General features: G+C 43.1%; 1 protein-coding gene across 1 annotated transcript in view; it reads right to left on the bottom strand.

The window, feature by feature from the left end:
* Window positions 1–16,786, bottom strand: part of SV2C (synaptic vesicle glycoprotein 2C) — an 865,364-nt gene that overhangs the window by 33,732 nt on the left and 814,846 nt on the right. Inside the window, exon 11 of the mRNA XM_069627452.1 lies at window positions 15,844–16,047. Coding sequence (XP_069483553.1) covers window positions 15,844–16,047 — 204 coding nt within the window. The remainder of the gene's footprint in view (window positions 1–15,843; window positions 16,048–16,786) is intronic.

Genomic DNA, 16,786 nt, shown 5'->3' on the forward strand with positions numbered 1-16,786 from the left:
TTTGGCCTCCATCCTAGGTCAACGTGTGTGTTGGAGTGCTATGCAGTCTACCGTGACTTGTTACCTTAGAGTGTGCCGCCTCATCACTGAAATTGGTGGTACATTCTATTATGAATCAATCCATCACAGTTTTCTACTGTTGTTCCACAATCGCTCATGGGGAGTAGTTTGAGTGGCCTATGATGACCCTGCTGGACCTCTGATTGTTCCTCTCTCAACCAAGTACCCTCTGCGTTTGTTTCTGTATGGTGCTGTAGTGGGGCAGTTATTGACTAGAGAGCATGTTCAGGCTCTGCCCCCCTGCTTTCCTCAGAAGAAACAAAATTATAAGACAAGAAAGGACACATTTGAAACTGCACTTTAAATTCTCCTGGATGCAGCTGGCACAAAGAATAGTTATTTTTCCGCCACACAAGTGGGGAACAGATGAGGCATTAGCTTGCACAATTAGTGTGCTTTTAAATAGAATAGACTAGGTGACAGGGAGGCGTGTACCAAGATGGGGTCTCACTACACAAGTAGGGCAGGAAAAATGTAGGCAGATAAGGTTGCTGCTACCCACAGGAAGGGAAATCATGTGACAGGCATGCACCAAGAAATTGGTAGATAGCAAAATAAATGTGTCCTTCAGAGGAGAATAACATGACAAGCAGTTGCAATTTTAAACTGCACCAACACAGCAGAGAATTAAGTTGTGCAGCTTTAAGAGAGGACCAAGCTAAGCACGCAATTTGAACAAATACATTTAATTCAGGAAAATGCTGTGGTGGCCGGATGGTAGCTGCCTCAAAGGAATGTCACAGCCCAGAGCTCCGTAGGGGAGCGTTATATAACGGAACAAGATACCATTGTGAGCGTCAACTGTTAAGGTAAATCAAGTACAACAACACGGCAGACTATTTGAAGTCTATGGGACAAACTGAACCTCCCAGTAAATGTCGTAAGCGGATGTGGCTAAAAAGACACATTATTTCTGCGCACATGGTAACAACAGCATGGTTCATAATAACAGTATTCATAAATATGCCAAGAATAGAATGGCGGTTACTGTTGCAAGGATAAAGAGGACCGGAATTACTGGAAGTTGTTCCTTGAAACTCAGAGACATCACGGCAGAGATAACATGGGCTGTTTTATTTAACTAAAAACAAAGGCGATACGTTTGTCCTCTCCTTCCATCTACATAACACATGTCATCATCCCGCCAGTTCACAGAGAGTGTGACCGCATGTTAACCAATAAGCACATGTCCTTTTCACCGCAGAAGTAATTTAGAGCCTACCAATAATAATCAAGCATGATGATGTAGCACATTTTATGGGGTGTTTTATGGGTGGGATCTTAGATAAAGAGTTATTCAATCATTATTGTTGGACATATAGAATTATATATGCAGCTTAGTAGAGGGAACCAATGACCAGGAGCGATAGGTTTTCATAACTGTGACATAAGAAGGACTATACAAACTGCTGTTTCCTGTTGTGTGAGAGCTTGGCTGTTGTTTGTTTTTTCCCCATCTTTACATTGCAAATAAAGCTGGGTTACCTTGCATTTGGCATACCACAATCCACTCTGTGTTGTCTCTTTAATGGCAAATAGCAGTGCTATATGGTTTGTGACCTCTGTTTTCAGTACCTTCACTGATCAGATTCTCCAACAGGTGAAGATTCCTCAGCACCATCTCTATTACTTTCCCTCTCTTGCAGTGACTAGTTCGGGTTCCCATTGCCACATCCAGCCATTCTGCATGGGGGCGAGTGTGTAAGTGTGTATGCATGTTTGCAAGGGGGTGTCTGTAACTGCACGCATATGAATGAATGCAGTGTGAATGGTTCACATGCGTGTGTGAATGAGAACGCAGTGTGAGTGCTCGTGTGAATGTGTGAATGTCAGAGTCTTTGTGTGTGTGTGTGTTTGCATGTGCTAATTAATTAATAACTATTTTATAACACACTTAAAGGATAGTTCCGGGACTTTTTTTTTATTGTCCCTACGGGTCGGCCATGTGTTTGTAAGCATAAATCGGTAGATCGTAGGAAACTTTCCTATGGACCTTACCCGACTTTTCGCCCATTATCGCACTCGAAATCAGCCTCCATTTTGTGATAATCCTATCATTCCGCCGCATCGACCTGGCTCACCTGCCTTTGCGGCACTAAATCAAATCCCCCGCCCCTGAAACAGACTTTATCAAAACATTCATATTCCCCGCCTCTATCCGTGACGTGACTGAGCTGCGTAGGCAAACGCGCCCAGGCGTCTTCTACGCGACTCCACACAGACCCCGGAAATCAACACAGATCAGCTCACAATACAGCGCACCACAATTCGGAATATGAAACTGTACTTTGAAATCAAACCGCAAGATTGTAAATGTGGTAAAGTACATTTATTTGACATCAAATGTTTAGAGAATATTCAGCGATTTGCATTTTTATTTGCTCATGTTCCAAAAAGTTCGTATTGAGGAACGCGATGGTCCTTTGCTGTACACAGGGTCTTAGAGCATCTCACAATACAGCACCACAATTCAGAATGTGAAACCGTGGTTTAAAAGCAAACGGCAAGATTGTACATTTGGCAAAGTACGTTTATTGGACATCAAATGTTTAGAGAATATTCAGCGATTTGCATTTTTCTTTGCTCTCGATCCAAATTAGTTCGTCTTGAGGGAAGCGATGTTCGTGTGCAGTACACAGGGTGTTGGTTTACGATAAAAATAAGCTCTTCTGTCGCACTGATAATCGCATGGCTGTTCCAACAACGAGGCACTAGGCCACCACAACGGTAGGTATGTTGCATCTAACCGTTAGTACCGCGTAAGGGCATACTTGTACTTGGCGATCGTCCCATAAAATGGTCAGGGTGGTAACGTTGTTCACGCGGAGAAGCAACTGGCGGCTGTAGAAGCCGTCCGCCGGTGTCTGGTACTCGTGACACAGACAGTAGTGAATGATGTACCTAAAAACATAAAAAATGAAATTAGTCTCACCATCAGATCCTTATTAAAATTATTCATTTCATAGCGAGGACAGCGCTACTGGGTGTACACAAGTGTTTAAAGGCGTGGCGAGGCATGGAGGGGGGGGGGAGTGGAGTACAAGGTAAGTAGCATAAAATAATAAATAAATAGGGCCAGCTGGTGGTAAGTGCAAGGTAAGTGCAGAACAAGTGCTGGGAAGGGGGGGCTGTAGGATACTGAGACAGTCCCCCAGTGCAGGGGTTGACAGGGAGGCAGTGCAGGTGGAGAGTGGAAGGGCCCAGGACCGAGGTCGCAGACAGTGGACCAGTTGTAGCAGGGGAGAGGGAGAGAGAAAGCAGAAGCAAAGAGGAAGGTTTTGAGGTGCTTCAGTAAAAGCAGATGTTTCTCCTCCAGATAGTGCGCGGTAGAAAACACTATGCCACATAGAACGAACAAGTACAACTGAACCCGTCTTTAAAGCCACTGTATAGTAATGAAATTGCGGTATAAACTCATCAAAAGTTACTTACATTATATTTGCATTTTCCATTGTGTCTCTGTGTAGGGCAGACCCGAAACACCACTCCTTCTTTGCCGACGTTACTTCTTCTAATGAACGTGGCTCATCGTTTCGTTTCTGAAATTTTATTCATTATCTTTTCTTAGTCTTTCAGGATGGTCCCGGCCTGTCAAGGTCAAATCACAATAGAACCTTATATTGGGTCGTGGGCCGTTCCGCCACCCGAGCAAAACATCAAAGCAGCTGACCTTCACTTTGAGCGAGCACACATTTCTAGTTAGCTCCAGTTAGTGTAAGGGCATCTTGTCTGCGTGCCTTTTTTTTTATTGTCCCTATGGGTCGGCCATGTGTTTGTAATACGGAAACATTCTATAATTTCTGTAAAAATGATTTATATTACTGTTTGGTTTAATTGCAATGGGCCTGCAACATGAGGAGACTCGAGAGAACAGACAATCGAATTACAATCATTTAAACCGTGATGTGTATTTCTCAATGAGCTCTGCTTTAGGTGGACATGGAACAGAGGCAATGTTGGGTGGCAATGCAGTTGTCCCCTGCATAGGTTCGTTCACCACTCCATGTATGTGCCTATCGAGGACATCTACGATAAGTCTCTCAATAAACTCATATTGCATATCCTCAAACACTGGTTTGATCACCCATTGTTTACTTCTTTTAGTGAAGGCCTTATTGTAGCGAAGCGTCCCTAAAGTTCCGGTCGTCCTACTTTGTTGACGGCCAACATTATGGTTATGTGCCAAGACCGCTAGAAGAGTCCGATTTATCATGCCTTCCATGCCAAAATGCAATCTTTTGGGCCTGTACTTTAGGCACATATTGTGGAACACCTCCAAATCTCCTGTGTGGCAGAATTCCGTGAGTCCCCTCAAATCTCTTGTTATAGTTTTATCAAATACAATCTTTTCAATGGCCTTGTGAGTGGGTGATGAAGGAATCAACCACTTCTTCTTCCGTGCCTCCTCTGTGGACAAATGGCCATGTTCACATTTGTGGAAATGCTCATTTGTCGACCATCGATGTACGTTGCTACAGTGCAACATTACTGACCGCCATTTTTCCAGTAGAATTTCCAACGACCCTTCACATGTTTTTGAGCTCCACCAAAGATGGTTGCTGATTGACTTGGACCACTGTGAAATACCTTGCATATCTTTTTTTTTTCCTGCAGCCGACAATTTTTTATTGATTGATTTTGCAAGATGCCAAACGTCAAATTGGTGATTTATATTTTTGTACTGTTCTCTCATTGTCTTGGCAATTGAAACGTGTCTGTCCGTGGCTATCAGGTCGATCACCATTCCCCGCGATTGTAGTTCTTGCAATGATGCTACAAAGCCAACTTTCTCAATGGCCACTGAGGATGTACTTTGTGACACCTGCACGACCACCGAACTCACAATTTTCTTACTTTCCATGTCCTGAAAGTGGTAGGTGCAGTACTTGGCTGAAAATCCTGGACTGTCGCATTGTCCATCACCGGCTAGCCTGAAGCGTTTGCCCGCGAATGTACTTTCCATTGACATTTTTTCCATTCTCCAAGCTTCGCTGATGGCTGGAAATAGATAATCGGTTTGGTATTTGTAGAACTGACTTTTCGCAATGAAATGGATTCCCACAAACTGAAAGAAATACTGTAACTTTTTAAAACTTGAACCACTAAAAAGTGCGGCCGCTGCACAAAGTAGATTGCCTGCTGGCAGTTGCCCCAGCATGGGTTGTGCAGACCATGCGAACGGATGATATTGTGTACAGGTGGCATGTATTTTAAGGTTAGTGCCTCGAATTGCACGAGTCACATTAATCAATGGCTCCCCACATACTTCCCCACCAACCCAATGCCCACATTTCATCATCATAATAATATCCATCAAACAGCTATCGAATACAATGAATTTGGCCTCTTTCCTTATACTGTCACTCTGCATCCCAGCTGGTTCGGCCTGTAACGTTGAGGACATGTCACTCGCATGAAAGGTACAATCTCTGATATCGTCTTCCGCTATGCTGAGTGATATTGATGGTGTTTCATTGTCGTCCACTTCATTCTCTTCCATTGCAACATCTGTTCCTTGTCCGGAGATGGGAGAAAAAAACAATGTCTTCAACTTTCGCGTGCTCTTATTTTTTGCGGGTGTGGATTCTGTGAATTGATCTACGACTGCATCCAAACTACCAGGAGGACATTCACTATCAATGGCTGGTGGTGGTATAGCTCCGTTGTCAATCACTTCATATTCTTCCCATTGGCACGATGCATCTCCAGTCTCAAGTCCCTGCCAAAAGGTTTGACAAGCAACATCTCTCGTTCGCTTCACTGTCTGTGTAGATCTAGTTCTTACACCCACTCGCAACTAGAGGACAGATTAGAAAAGGGATGTTCAGTTTAAACACAACTTACAGTATTGAACTATTGACAGTGAAAGACAACATAATATAGTGAACAGGACACTAACCTTCTTTTGCTTTCTTTTCTTTGAAACTTTCTTTCCTCGAACTTCAACATCTGGACGCTGTTGCTCCGACTCGTGTGTGCATGTCTCCACTTCCTCTCGCGCTGCAACGACTATACTTTCATGATAAGCACATCCATCACTCACTGAGGCTCCATCGACTCGCTGAAACATAGAACTTTCATTAGTATGTATAATAATATTGAAAACACAAAATGTACTTGGGGACCAATACCCATACGTACATCTCAATAGCAAAACACGAATGAACGCATTGTGTAGAACATTCAAACGACAATAGTTCACGCATTGTTGATCTAGTTAGATTGAACTGTCAAGATCCATACCTCGGGCTCCGCATAGACTTCCATTGATGATATTATTGAAGATGAGGCTTCAGCAACTCCCTGAAACACAGTAATTGCATTAGTATGGTTTTGTATTTTGTTTAAAAGAACATAAACTTTCTGCAGGCGTCAACGGCTCATCTAAATAGACCTGCACAAATGATCAGTTGTCTAAAATAAATAATGGATATCTAAATATGATTCGATTTGCTCCATCGTTGGAAGTGTCACCACCCAGAGATCTGCATCAACTACTAGGGGTGATGTTCTTGTTGAAGAAGCTCCGTCAGCTCCCTGAAACATAGTACTTGCGTTAATAAAGAAGGAAGTATAGCGGATGTAATCACGTCATTTGATCTCGCATGATTGATCTGTCAGTATCCATACCTCGAAATGCATAAGAACATCAAGGGACGCTGTAACTGCGGTGCACACTTCTGCAAGCTGTTGCGCCGACCCGTAACTGCATGCTCCCCCTTCCTCTTGGACTAATGCTCCATCGACTCCCTGAAACATAGGACTTTCATTAGTAATGAACACAATATTGAAAAAAGAAGACACATAGGAGGGCGACGACAGAAGGACATACCAATGGCTAAAAACGAAAGAAACATTGTGTGTAACAATCACGCTACAAGAATGCAAGATCTGATGATCTCCATCGATGGAACTGTCCGGAAACGTACCTCGAGCATCTGAGTGACATCTACGGTTGTCGTCAATGCGTTGGACTCCTCAGCATCTCCCTGAAAGACAGTACTTGCATTATTTTGGATAACAATAATTATAACTGAAAACAAAGACTAGAGGACGAGTACTGTGGTGTACCATTAGGTAAAATAATTACACGATCAATTAAAACTATTGATTTACATGCCTAAAACAAGTCAGTGTCAGAATAGCTAAGTAAGATTACCCGATAGGCGCTTGAAGTGGCTGATGACTGCAATAACGACACGGATGGAGAATCTTCAGCCTTCATATTGAGTGGATACATAAATGGGGAAATTATTGTTAGCTAATGCTACACACTACCGCAATGCCGAGAGATAAATACGTAAACTTGACTCACCAGTGGAGGGATGTGGACGAATAGAGTGGGAATAGCGGTTGAGAGCAATTTTCGCCTCGCTCGCGGTGTTTTCGTCCTTATTAGCAATGATGTGGAGTACATGTCTGGGCTAAAGTGCCTGCTGCAGATGCGGTATCGATCACCCCTCTTGTCCGCAAAGACTTCTAGGACTCTACTTTCTATCTCAGAGGCTGGATATCCGCAATATCGGACCCATTCTCTTATCTGATCTATTGTCTTAGGGAAAACATGCATTATAGTACCTTCAGATTTGTTATGGGTCTTCGAAGGGCAACCGCCAATGGAACAGGCAGGCATTATGGAAAGTTCTGAAAAGTAAAGATCAACAATTCTCTATGAATACCAATGTGTTAAAACATTAAATGACACATAAAAGGTTCAATGCAAGGTCCGTTTTGGTTCTTGGAACTATACACGTTATTCACATGCGGATAAGTATTTCAATAACTTTCAAAAAATAGAAAAAGTAATTTGACTAAACTCAGAACATGTGACTAGTTCCTTGCATGTACTGTCGTGAACGAAAAGAAAACATGGATGCAATTTGATGACTACTAGCAAATAGATATAAATTAAAAAATTGGACGCAAAATGATTATGGTACATGGACTTACCTTGACGAACAAACAGTTAGATGCAGGGATCAGAGTAGTTTCTTGTCGTAGAACAGGGAGCAGTTCACAGGTTGCAAACTGACGAGTTTGCTCAAAGTGGTCACGGAAGTTCACAGAGACGAAGAGCAGATAACCAGCACCTTCACGGGTTGACTAGCAAAGCGCAAAGAAGTTCTCATTAGAAATATGAAGTGGGTTATAAAGAATTCGAAACAGGGGTGTGTTTGTGAATGAATGACGTGTATATATCGTGGCATTATGCGGTCTGCAGGGGGCCGTCCAGCGTGAGGGGGGATGCTTGGCAGGAGACACGGGGTCTGTAGGTAGACATGGGAACAACAACCCATGCTCTATAGACCACTTTGAAGTGTACATGGTCTTTGGCACCTCTTGGCCTTTATCGCTCCCTGACAGCTCCACTTGCCAGCACAAGTACCCCGGTGCGAACTGCCTTTGATAGGGCGGGGGGTGGATCGGGGCGGTGGTCGTGCAGACAAGACACAGGAAGACTCGTGAATGGAGACACACTTATGTGGATTGCAGGGGGCCGTCCAGCGTGAGGGGGGATGCTTGGCAGGAGACACGGGGTCTGTAGGTAGACATGGGAACAACAACCCATGCTCTATAGACCACTTTGAAGTGTACATGGTCTTTGGCACCTCTTGGCCTTTATCGCTCCCTGACAGCTCCACTTGCCAGCACAAGTACCCCGGTGCGAACTGCCTTTGATAGGGCGGGGGGTGGATCGGGGCGGTGGTCGTGCAGACAAGACACAGGAAGACTCGTGAATGGAGACACACTTATGTGGATTGCAGGGGGCCGTCCAGCGTGAGGGGGGATGCTTGGCAGGAGACACGGGGTCTGTAGGTAGACATGGGAACAACAACCCATGCTCTATAGACCACTTTGAAGTGTACATGGTCTTTGGCACCTCTTGGCCTTTATCGCTCCCTGACAGCTCCACTTGCCAGCACAAGTACCCCGGTGCGAACTGCCTTTGATAGGGCGGGGGGTGGATCGGGGCGGTGGTCGTGCAGACAAGACCAGTTTGCCGCAGGGCCTCACCAAGGAGAGGCCATCTAACTGAATGTAAGAGGATGGCTGCAGGATCTACTACATGGAATGCAGGGGGGTGAGTTTATAAATACCTCACCCTCCCAGGAGAATATACACTAGATTCATTTAAAAAATCAAAACAACCATTGTTAAAATATATGTTGGGCTTTATTTTAGATTTTAATTAAACATAAATAATAAACATTACACATTGTAAAGTTGAGGTTGCAGCACATCGAGGGAAAATCCGCGGTATTGTCCACTGTCACTGGGGAAATGTTGTCTAATGGCAAGTACCGCACAGGCAGGTATTACTCTCCGAACGCGGTGTCCGAGCCTCCCGTGAAGCCACCAAGTGAAGCAACGATAGGCCACCAGCCTGTACCACCTGTGAAAAAAAAAGATGCAAACTGTATTAAACTGACCAAACTTTCTTATCAATGTCGATTCAGGTAACACATGTCATTTTTCTTAGAAAAAAATTATATCTAGAAAATGCACTATATGGAACAAATTTACATGCGTTCGAATGATATGTAAATGTAATTTTATATGTGGGAGACGACCATGAAATAGTGGTGGCATCACTGACATCACAAACAGAGTATACTTACTCGTTACTCGGATTACGCGGACGAACAGTGCCGCGAAGTTCGTGCATAAGCACCATCATCATCCTCAACACGGTCCGTGAGAGGCAGGCTTCCCTGAACTCTGGCAGCTCGGTGATGCATTGCGGACTTTGCTCGCTTTCCTGCAGACTTTGCTCGCTTTCCGAAATGTAGGCCAAGCACCCGGAATTTTCACGGCAGCAGCAGTTCTCCTCTTCAGTTGGCATTAGCTCGCACCGATTGCACGTGCACCAGGTGGAGACGCCGTCCATGCGACATGGTCCAGGCTCTTCATCCGTTGACTGGTCCTCCCAACTGCCGTCCGAATCCCCATCGTTTTCGCGTGCTTGACTTTCCAGTAGTTCTTCCTCGGTGTACTCGGGCTCGTACATATACGGCATTATTGTGGCCATTGTGCGGTAAAGATAGTAAAATAATTTACAGAGATGTTACAGGTGTTCACACGGGCTACAAGCGGCGAAGGTAGCTGACCAGAGCACTGAAACGAGTCACAGAATACTCAAAGTAACACAGAGAGAGGAATGGAATCGAAAATCTGCTGCTGTGTGTTGTGAAACGGTCTGTTTATACTTATTGGGGAAAGAGGCGTCCTGCCATTTCCATGGCAACACGTCAATAGCTGAGGCGCAGCGATTGTTGACACGAGACGTGCTTGAAATGGGCAGTACGCGTCTGCTGATGTCAGGCTCAGGGGCGGGGGATTTGATTTAGTGCCGCAAAGGCAGGTGAGCCAGGTCGATGCGGCGGAATGATAGGATTATCACAAAATGGAGGCTGATTTCGAGTGCGATAATGGGCGAAAAGTCGGGTAAGGTCCATAGGAAAGTTTCCTACGATCTACCGATTTATGCTTACAAACACATGGCCGACCCGTAGGGACAATAAAAAAAAAGTCCCGGAACTATCCTTTAATACGGAGACCAGTCTGTAAGCGTGAGACTGGGATTCAAACCTGTGTTGCTCTGAGTTGTCTTGCTTCTAAGCAAACACTTTGCCCCTGAGCTATCCTCCTAACGCAGTTCATCTGTATATGCAAGACTGGGAAATGATGAGGGGCATTGGAGCATGAACATTTTGTGATAGGGAAATGGCATGTTTTACTGGCATTTGTAGGCAATACATTAGGAGGGGTTGGGGTTGGGCGAGGGTACTAAAATGCGACTGACTGGGTACTACTGTGGCATGGAATATTTGACCCGCATTAAGAGCAAAGACAACATGATGAGTGTTCTTACATGGTACAGGGGAGGCATTTATTTAGTGTTTGGCAGGTCAAAAGCAATATAAGTGCTCTTACATGGGAGCATTTGTGCACCCTGCAAGGCTATTTTTTCTTTCTTACTGTGGCATGACATTTCTTTAATGGCATTAGAGAGCAAGAACAACATGAGTGTTCTTATATGGGAGGGATGTGGGTAGCCAGCAAGAACATTTGTTCTTATTGTGGCATAGCTTCTTTTTACTGGCATTAAGGCAAGCCAACAAGATTATGTTCTTATGTGTGATGAGGGGATACTGGCCTATACTGGTAGAGCCAGTAGGAACATGTTTTGCAATAGTCTTATTATTGGCATTATGGGAAAAGCAAACATGAATGTTTTCTATTTTGGGATACTGATATATATAGGTGCACCAGAAAGGACACGTGTGGGAACAATCAGAACACAAATGTGTTTTACACTTACACACTACTGGCAGTGGAATCAAGTGGATTTCATAGAAATGCATTGCATTACAGCCGGCATGAAATATTGACGGTAATGCAGCCATGCTTCTCAGGTGGAGTGGCAACAGCAGCTGAACATGTTAACATTTTCCTGCTCCACAACAACACCTGATTTGTACAATATTCACTGGATCGGTGAAAAGGGCAGCAAAGTTCACTGGCTTTTTTACATGCATTTTTACTCTTCCGCTGGACCTGCAAAATGAACCCCTGTAGCTGTTTTGCATTTGCTTTGGACGCAAGACAACACAGAGTATCATGGGTTTGAAACCTGCTCCCGTTCTTAGAGGCTGATCTCCATCATGTAACATGATATAAAAGCTAAATTCAGTGTTTTATTTTACTTCATTGGCCTAGAAATGCTCAGCCTCACCATCAGAAGATGAGATCTGGAATCAGAATGGTGTCAAAAGGAAGTTAAATACATTTTTTGCACAGATAATATTCACAAAGGTCTCCCAATTGAGCGTGAACGTAATGCTTTTACGTAAACAAAATGAACATTTAGTACTGCCGCTTGTGTCTCACTAACTACAGCAATTAGATCCATAACACTAAACTGCTGTCACCCGCCACAAAATTGATGGCAGGTCTATACTTAAACTGCAATATAGTTTAGAAACTGTGCCATCTTTTATACACAAGACAGAATAGAAATGATATTGTATGAAAGCAATGGACACGTAGCAGATCAGAATGATCCAAAATACTAATATAAGCTGTAAATTGCATGTCCCAAGTTACTTATTTCTATTTGTCTCCCTAATGCTATTTATGTAACATTGATACCTAGTAGCCAAGAACATATTCCAATATAAGTACAATATTTGCTTAGTTAAATTACGTATGTTCATGGTCTGACTTTATTGCGCTTGGGTGTGTCGTTTTAAAATGGCGGCCGCACACAACACTGAGTCACGGACCAGTATTCACTCTTTAACCCGCTTAACAAACAGACCTCCATTAAGGGAGGTACACGTTCCTCACCTATGAGGTAAGCCCCATATTGATGCAATTCATTACTAGACCTATTCCTGCAAGATCCACTATAAATCTATATATGCTGGTTCTTGCTTTTCCTCTGTTCCCTTTCCTTATACAGATACATCAAGAAATCACTTCATAAAATAACTAACTGAAGGCAGTGGTCGAAATGGGCGGGAGCGGTTGGGAGTGGTGCTCCTATCCCTTTTATTTTGAAAAGGAAACCGTTCCCGAATGGTTTCGTTTTAAAATAAAAGTGTAGGAAGAAGTTGAAACTTGCACTTCAGTGCACTGCACTGAACGTTCTCTTAAACAGCAGGTGTGTTTGTTTGGGTTTGGATTGCAGGTGGGAGAGGGCATTGCGACAGGGTTTGTGGGGAGTGGGTGCAGGCCAGCAGGGAACTTAGTTCCACTACTTCTTTTCGTACACTTCGACCACTGACTGAAGGAGCCTATTCAAATTCTCCAGTCCAATCGAATGAGCACATTAACATATGTTTAATGATATTAGTGCCATGCTGAACCGATACTAAATAAGTTACATCACTTTCCTGAGGAACGTATCCATTTTCTATATTAATCCTACCGCGGAAACTGCATGCCCGACATCATTTTCATTGTGCAGCCATCATCAAAAGAGCAATACGTTTTATAAGTACAAGGTAACTATGCAATCCTAGCAAATCATTATAATACACCAATTGCAAAATTAGAGTGCACACAGTTTGGCGGTACTAAGCTAATGCAATATAATTAGCTTTGAGATGTATATACACGTATATACTGGTCTACCATCACTGACATTTTACCCTTTCCCTTTTTTCTTTTCAGTGTTCTCTCCCTTTTTGTTGTATTGTTTTCCTTATGTTTTGTTGATTTGGAAATATATTTTGTACTTATTTTTTCATCAGTAAATTGCTTACATTAATTTAACTGTTTTGTTATCTACTAATATACCAATCCCATTAATTTTTTCCCCGTTTATATGTTGAACTATAACATGTAATCAACATATGTTATCTTAGGCCATGAGGAAGCTCAACTTAGTGGTGACACACATGTTGGTTTATTTTGAAATTTCCAAGCATGTCACATTAAAAGATATCAAGGTATTAGAAAATGTATGGCCTATGAACAATAAATAAATAACCTATTTCTTTAATTGACAGGTGACAGATAATTGGGGGCACAGACAAAAACCTGAACAATGTTGGCTCATTGACCCACTGCCTCCTTTGAGATAAATGTGTTTCTGATACCAAGGGCATCAGATGAGCGCCTTTGGCGGTGTTGTGCAAAGCCAGTGCAGAGTACCAGTGCCTTCCATAGCTTAATCTCAGACGTAAGGCAGCAGGGGTACATGAAGGTTCATCCTTCTGAGTTTGCTTCCATGACAACTACTGATGATATTTATGTAATCATAGAGAGCTAAATGGCTGCAGGTCAATGACCTCAGAAAGGCCAGTAGGGCTTAGGGAGAGTCAGCTACATGTCAAGGTCTTGATAAACATTCGGATGTTCCTTAAAGGAATGCCAATTGGTCAGGTAGGATTGCAATGTTATGAACCCTGCACCTGTGAAAAAACACAACATACCTACATATCTATTCTCAGAACGTTTGTGTTGCAAATGATAAGATGTGCTAGTGCAGACAATCTCTTGCGCCCAAACAAGATGGGCCCTATTCATAAGATTTCTCTGAATGTGTGCATCACAGGTGCACCCATTCAGATTCTTTGTTTCAATTGCTTTGCCCATTTGCACAAATAAGGGGGTGTTTATGTCCATTTTAAAGTGCATCCAAAATTCAGAAATGGGATTCACATTAAACTGGGCAGAAAATAAACAGATTTCCCTATGTCTCTATGGAACAGGTGCAGAGTAAGGTCAATGGATGACAGGGTCATTTCCAACGCATTCATGCATTATTTTACATTGTGGAGCTCTGCTGTCCCACTTACATTACCATTCCTCAAACAGGGATAGAATTGCTGTTTTTACACTTTATCACCACAGGTGTTTTGGTGTCAGTCAGATGAAATGCACCCCAGCATCCACATGCTCCGGACACTACTGCAAGGGGCCCGAACAATGCATCCCTTGGAAATGCTCAGGCCACCTTTGTGAATAAGGTGACTGGTGCATTTCTCAAAACATGCTAATACAACAATGCATCCTTTGCACGTTTATTATTTTCCATCATTTTTTATTAAAAATAACACTGCAATTTTCGGTCGGCTGCACATAAAGAGTTCATTTTGGTTTCTATGTTAAAGCAGCAGCCAAGTGCAAGTGATTAGTCATTTAGACACTTTGCTTTCTTCAAGCTTCCCTGGCAGGAAACGTTCTGAACCTTGACCTATTCCATTAACTGTATCCTTTGTTTTCTTTGAGCATGTGCTGGCAGGATCTGGGCTGACCTCTTGAGTACAATGTTTACAGAAACATTTCATCAGCATGAATTGCCATGAGCTTAACCCAAGTCACTTAACTGTTTGGCTGAACCCAAATCACCCCAATACAGTGAAAACTTGGCTTTTCGGGGTTTGGACACATTTATTTGCCCAGGCGTGGTCAGTAGCAGACAACACCTGGAGGCGTGAGTGCTGGTGTGGATCCTAGTGTTATAAACAGCAAAGTCAGGCCTTATTGCCCATCTCCCTTATTCCTTGTCCCTCAGGATCATCTCCTTGCCCCCCTCAACACTTCCTGCATTACTGCTTGCCCCTCCTGTTCTCTTTCTCCTTCACCCCTTCCTCCCCTCCCTCCTCTATCAAATTCTGGCACTACCCCAATTGCCGTTATGCATAGTAAGCCGTAGCCGCCTGTCTTTGCAGCCTTTCTGCCCCCCTCTTCTTTTTTCCCTCAGCACTTACTTTTATCACCTGTCCCTTTGACCCTTTTTCTCTTCTTGTTGTTATCCCTCCTCTCCCCCCTGTACTATCTTAGATAGTCATTTGTTTGTCCCTAACCTTACCCCTTCCTCTCCTATACCCCTCTGCCCCCTTCCCCTTCCTCTTGTCACTCTTGCACTGCAACAAATGTTGTCAGGCATAGTAATGCTACTGCAAGAATTGTTCTCCTTTTTTTCCTCCCCTGCCTCTCCCTTATTGCTTCGATGCACTTGCACTATCTGTTATGATTCATAGTTTGTTTTCTTCACATTTTGATCTGTTTCAAGGACTTGCTTAGAATGTTTTGTTTTTCTCCCATGTTCCCTCCCTCCTTGAAGCGCTTTGAAACACATTGTGTATAGGCGCTACAAATAAACAATCAATCAATCAATCCAAAGGTTGCTTAAGCAGACACAGAAGGCATCAAACCCTACAACTATTACACCACTTCCCTTCCATACCTAACAATTGGTTTTAAACACACGGGTCCTTTTTGAACCTTACTTATTAGCACTTGAATTTCACACAGTGAGCGCCATACCTAGCATTGTTAAGCGTCCAATCTTGTCCATCAGGAGTGCAGACACAATGTTGCCCGGCAACACTGCCAGTGTCCCAAGGAAATTCACAAAATAAATCCAGTAGGCACTGTAGTCATCGTCAAAGGTGATCTGACACCCCGTCTTGTTCTGAAGGAAGGTGCAGTTTATAAAGGTGCAGTCAATCACTTTGAAATCCTCAAAATCTGTGGGAAGAAGACCACAACATTAGAGGACATGCTTCTATACACACACTCACAAATGTATAGTGTTTGGTTCACACACAATATACACACATGTATGCGCAGAGATGTGTTTATATATATATATATATATACACACACGTTTTCTCTCTCTCTCTCTCTCTCTCTCTCTCTCTTTCTCTCTCTCTCTTCAGTTATCTGCACACAAGCAGAAAGCATTCTTTTTAGGACCTTAATTGGTGTACATTGAGTACAGTGGCTCTGCGCCTTAGCATTGCTACTCTTTATATGAGTTCTAACATGAACACATGCCCGTCTGTACCCATATGTACACTATTTGTAAAGCAATCTTTCAATTGGCAGTCAATGCATGATGTCACCAGCAAAGCCAAAGTTGCTGACTGAAGATTTCTTTTTAACTTTCCTGATGTTTTTGAGAACATTTCTGTAACTTTGAATCAATTTCATATTGTGTCCCTATGACGTGATTAGATTCTAATGACGGATGCTGTGGTCTACTGTAAATGGCAGTTAGCTCGTCCGGGATACAGGAAACTCACTTACACAAAAGACAAGCTGTACCTCACCATAACCCGAACAGTACATTCTCAGTTCAATTGTCCTTTAAAGAAAAAAAAGACACAAACACTAAGTGATGGCAACAGGACCCACACACTGGCCTCCCTTTGTAAATATGAACCTAAAAGAGGTTTTATCAAAACCACCAAATCCACATAAAACT

The sequence above is a fragment of the Ambystoma mexicanum genome, chromosome 6p (genome assembly GCF_040938575.1).
Source record: "Ambystoma mexicanum isolate Mex_15411 chromosome 6p, UKY_AmexF1_1, whole genome shotgun sequence".
Taxonomy (NCBI): Eukaryota; Metazoa; Chordata; class Amphibia; order Caudata; family Ambystomatidae; genus Ambystoma; species Ambystoma mexicanum.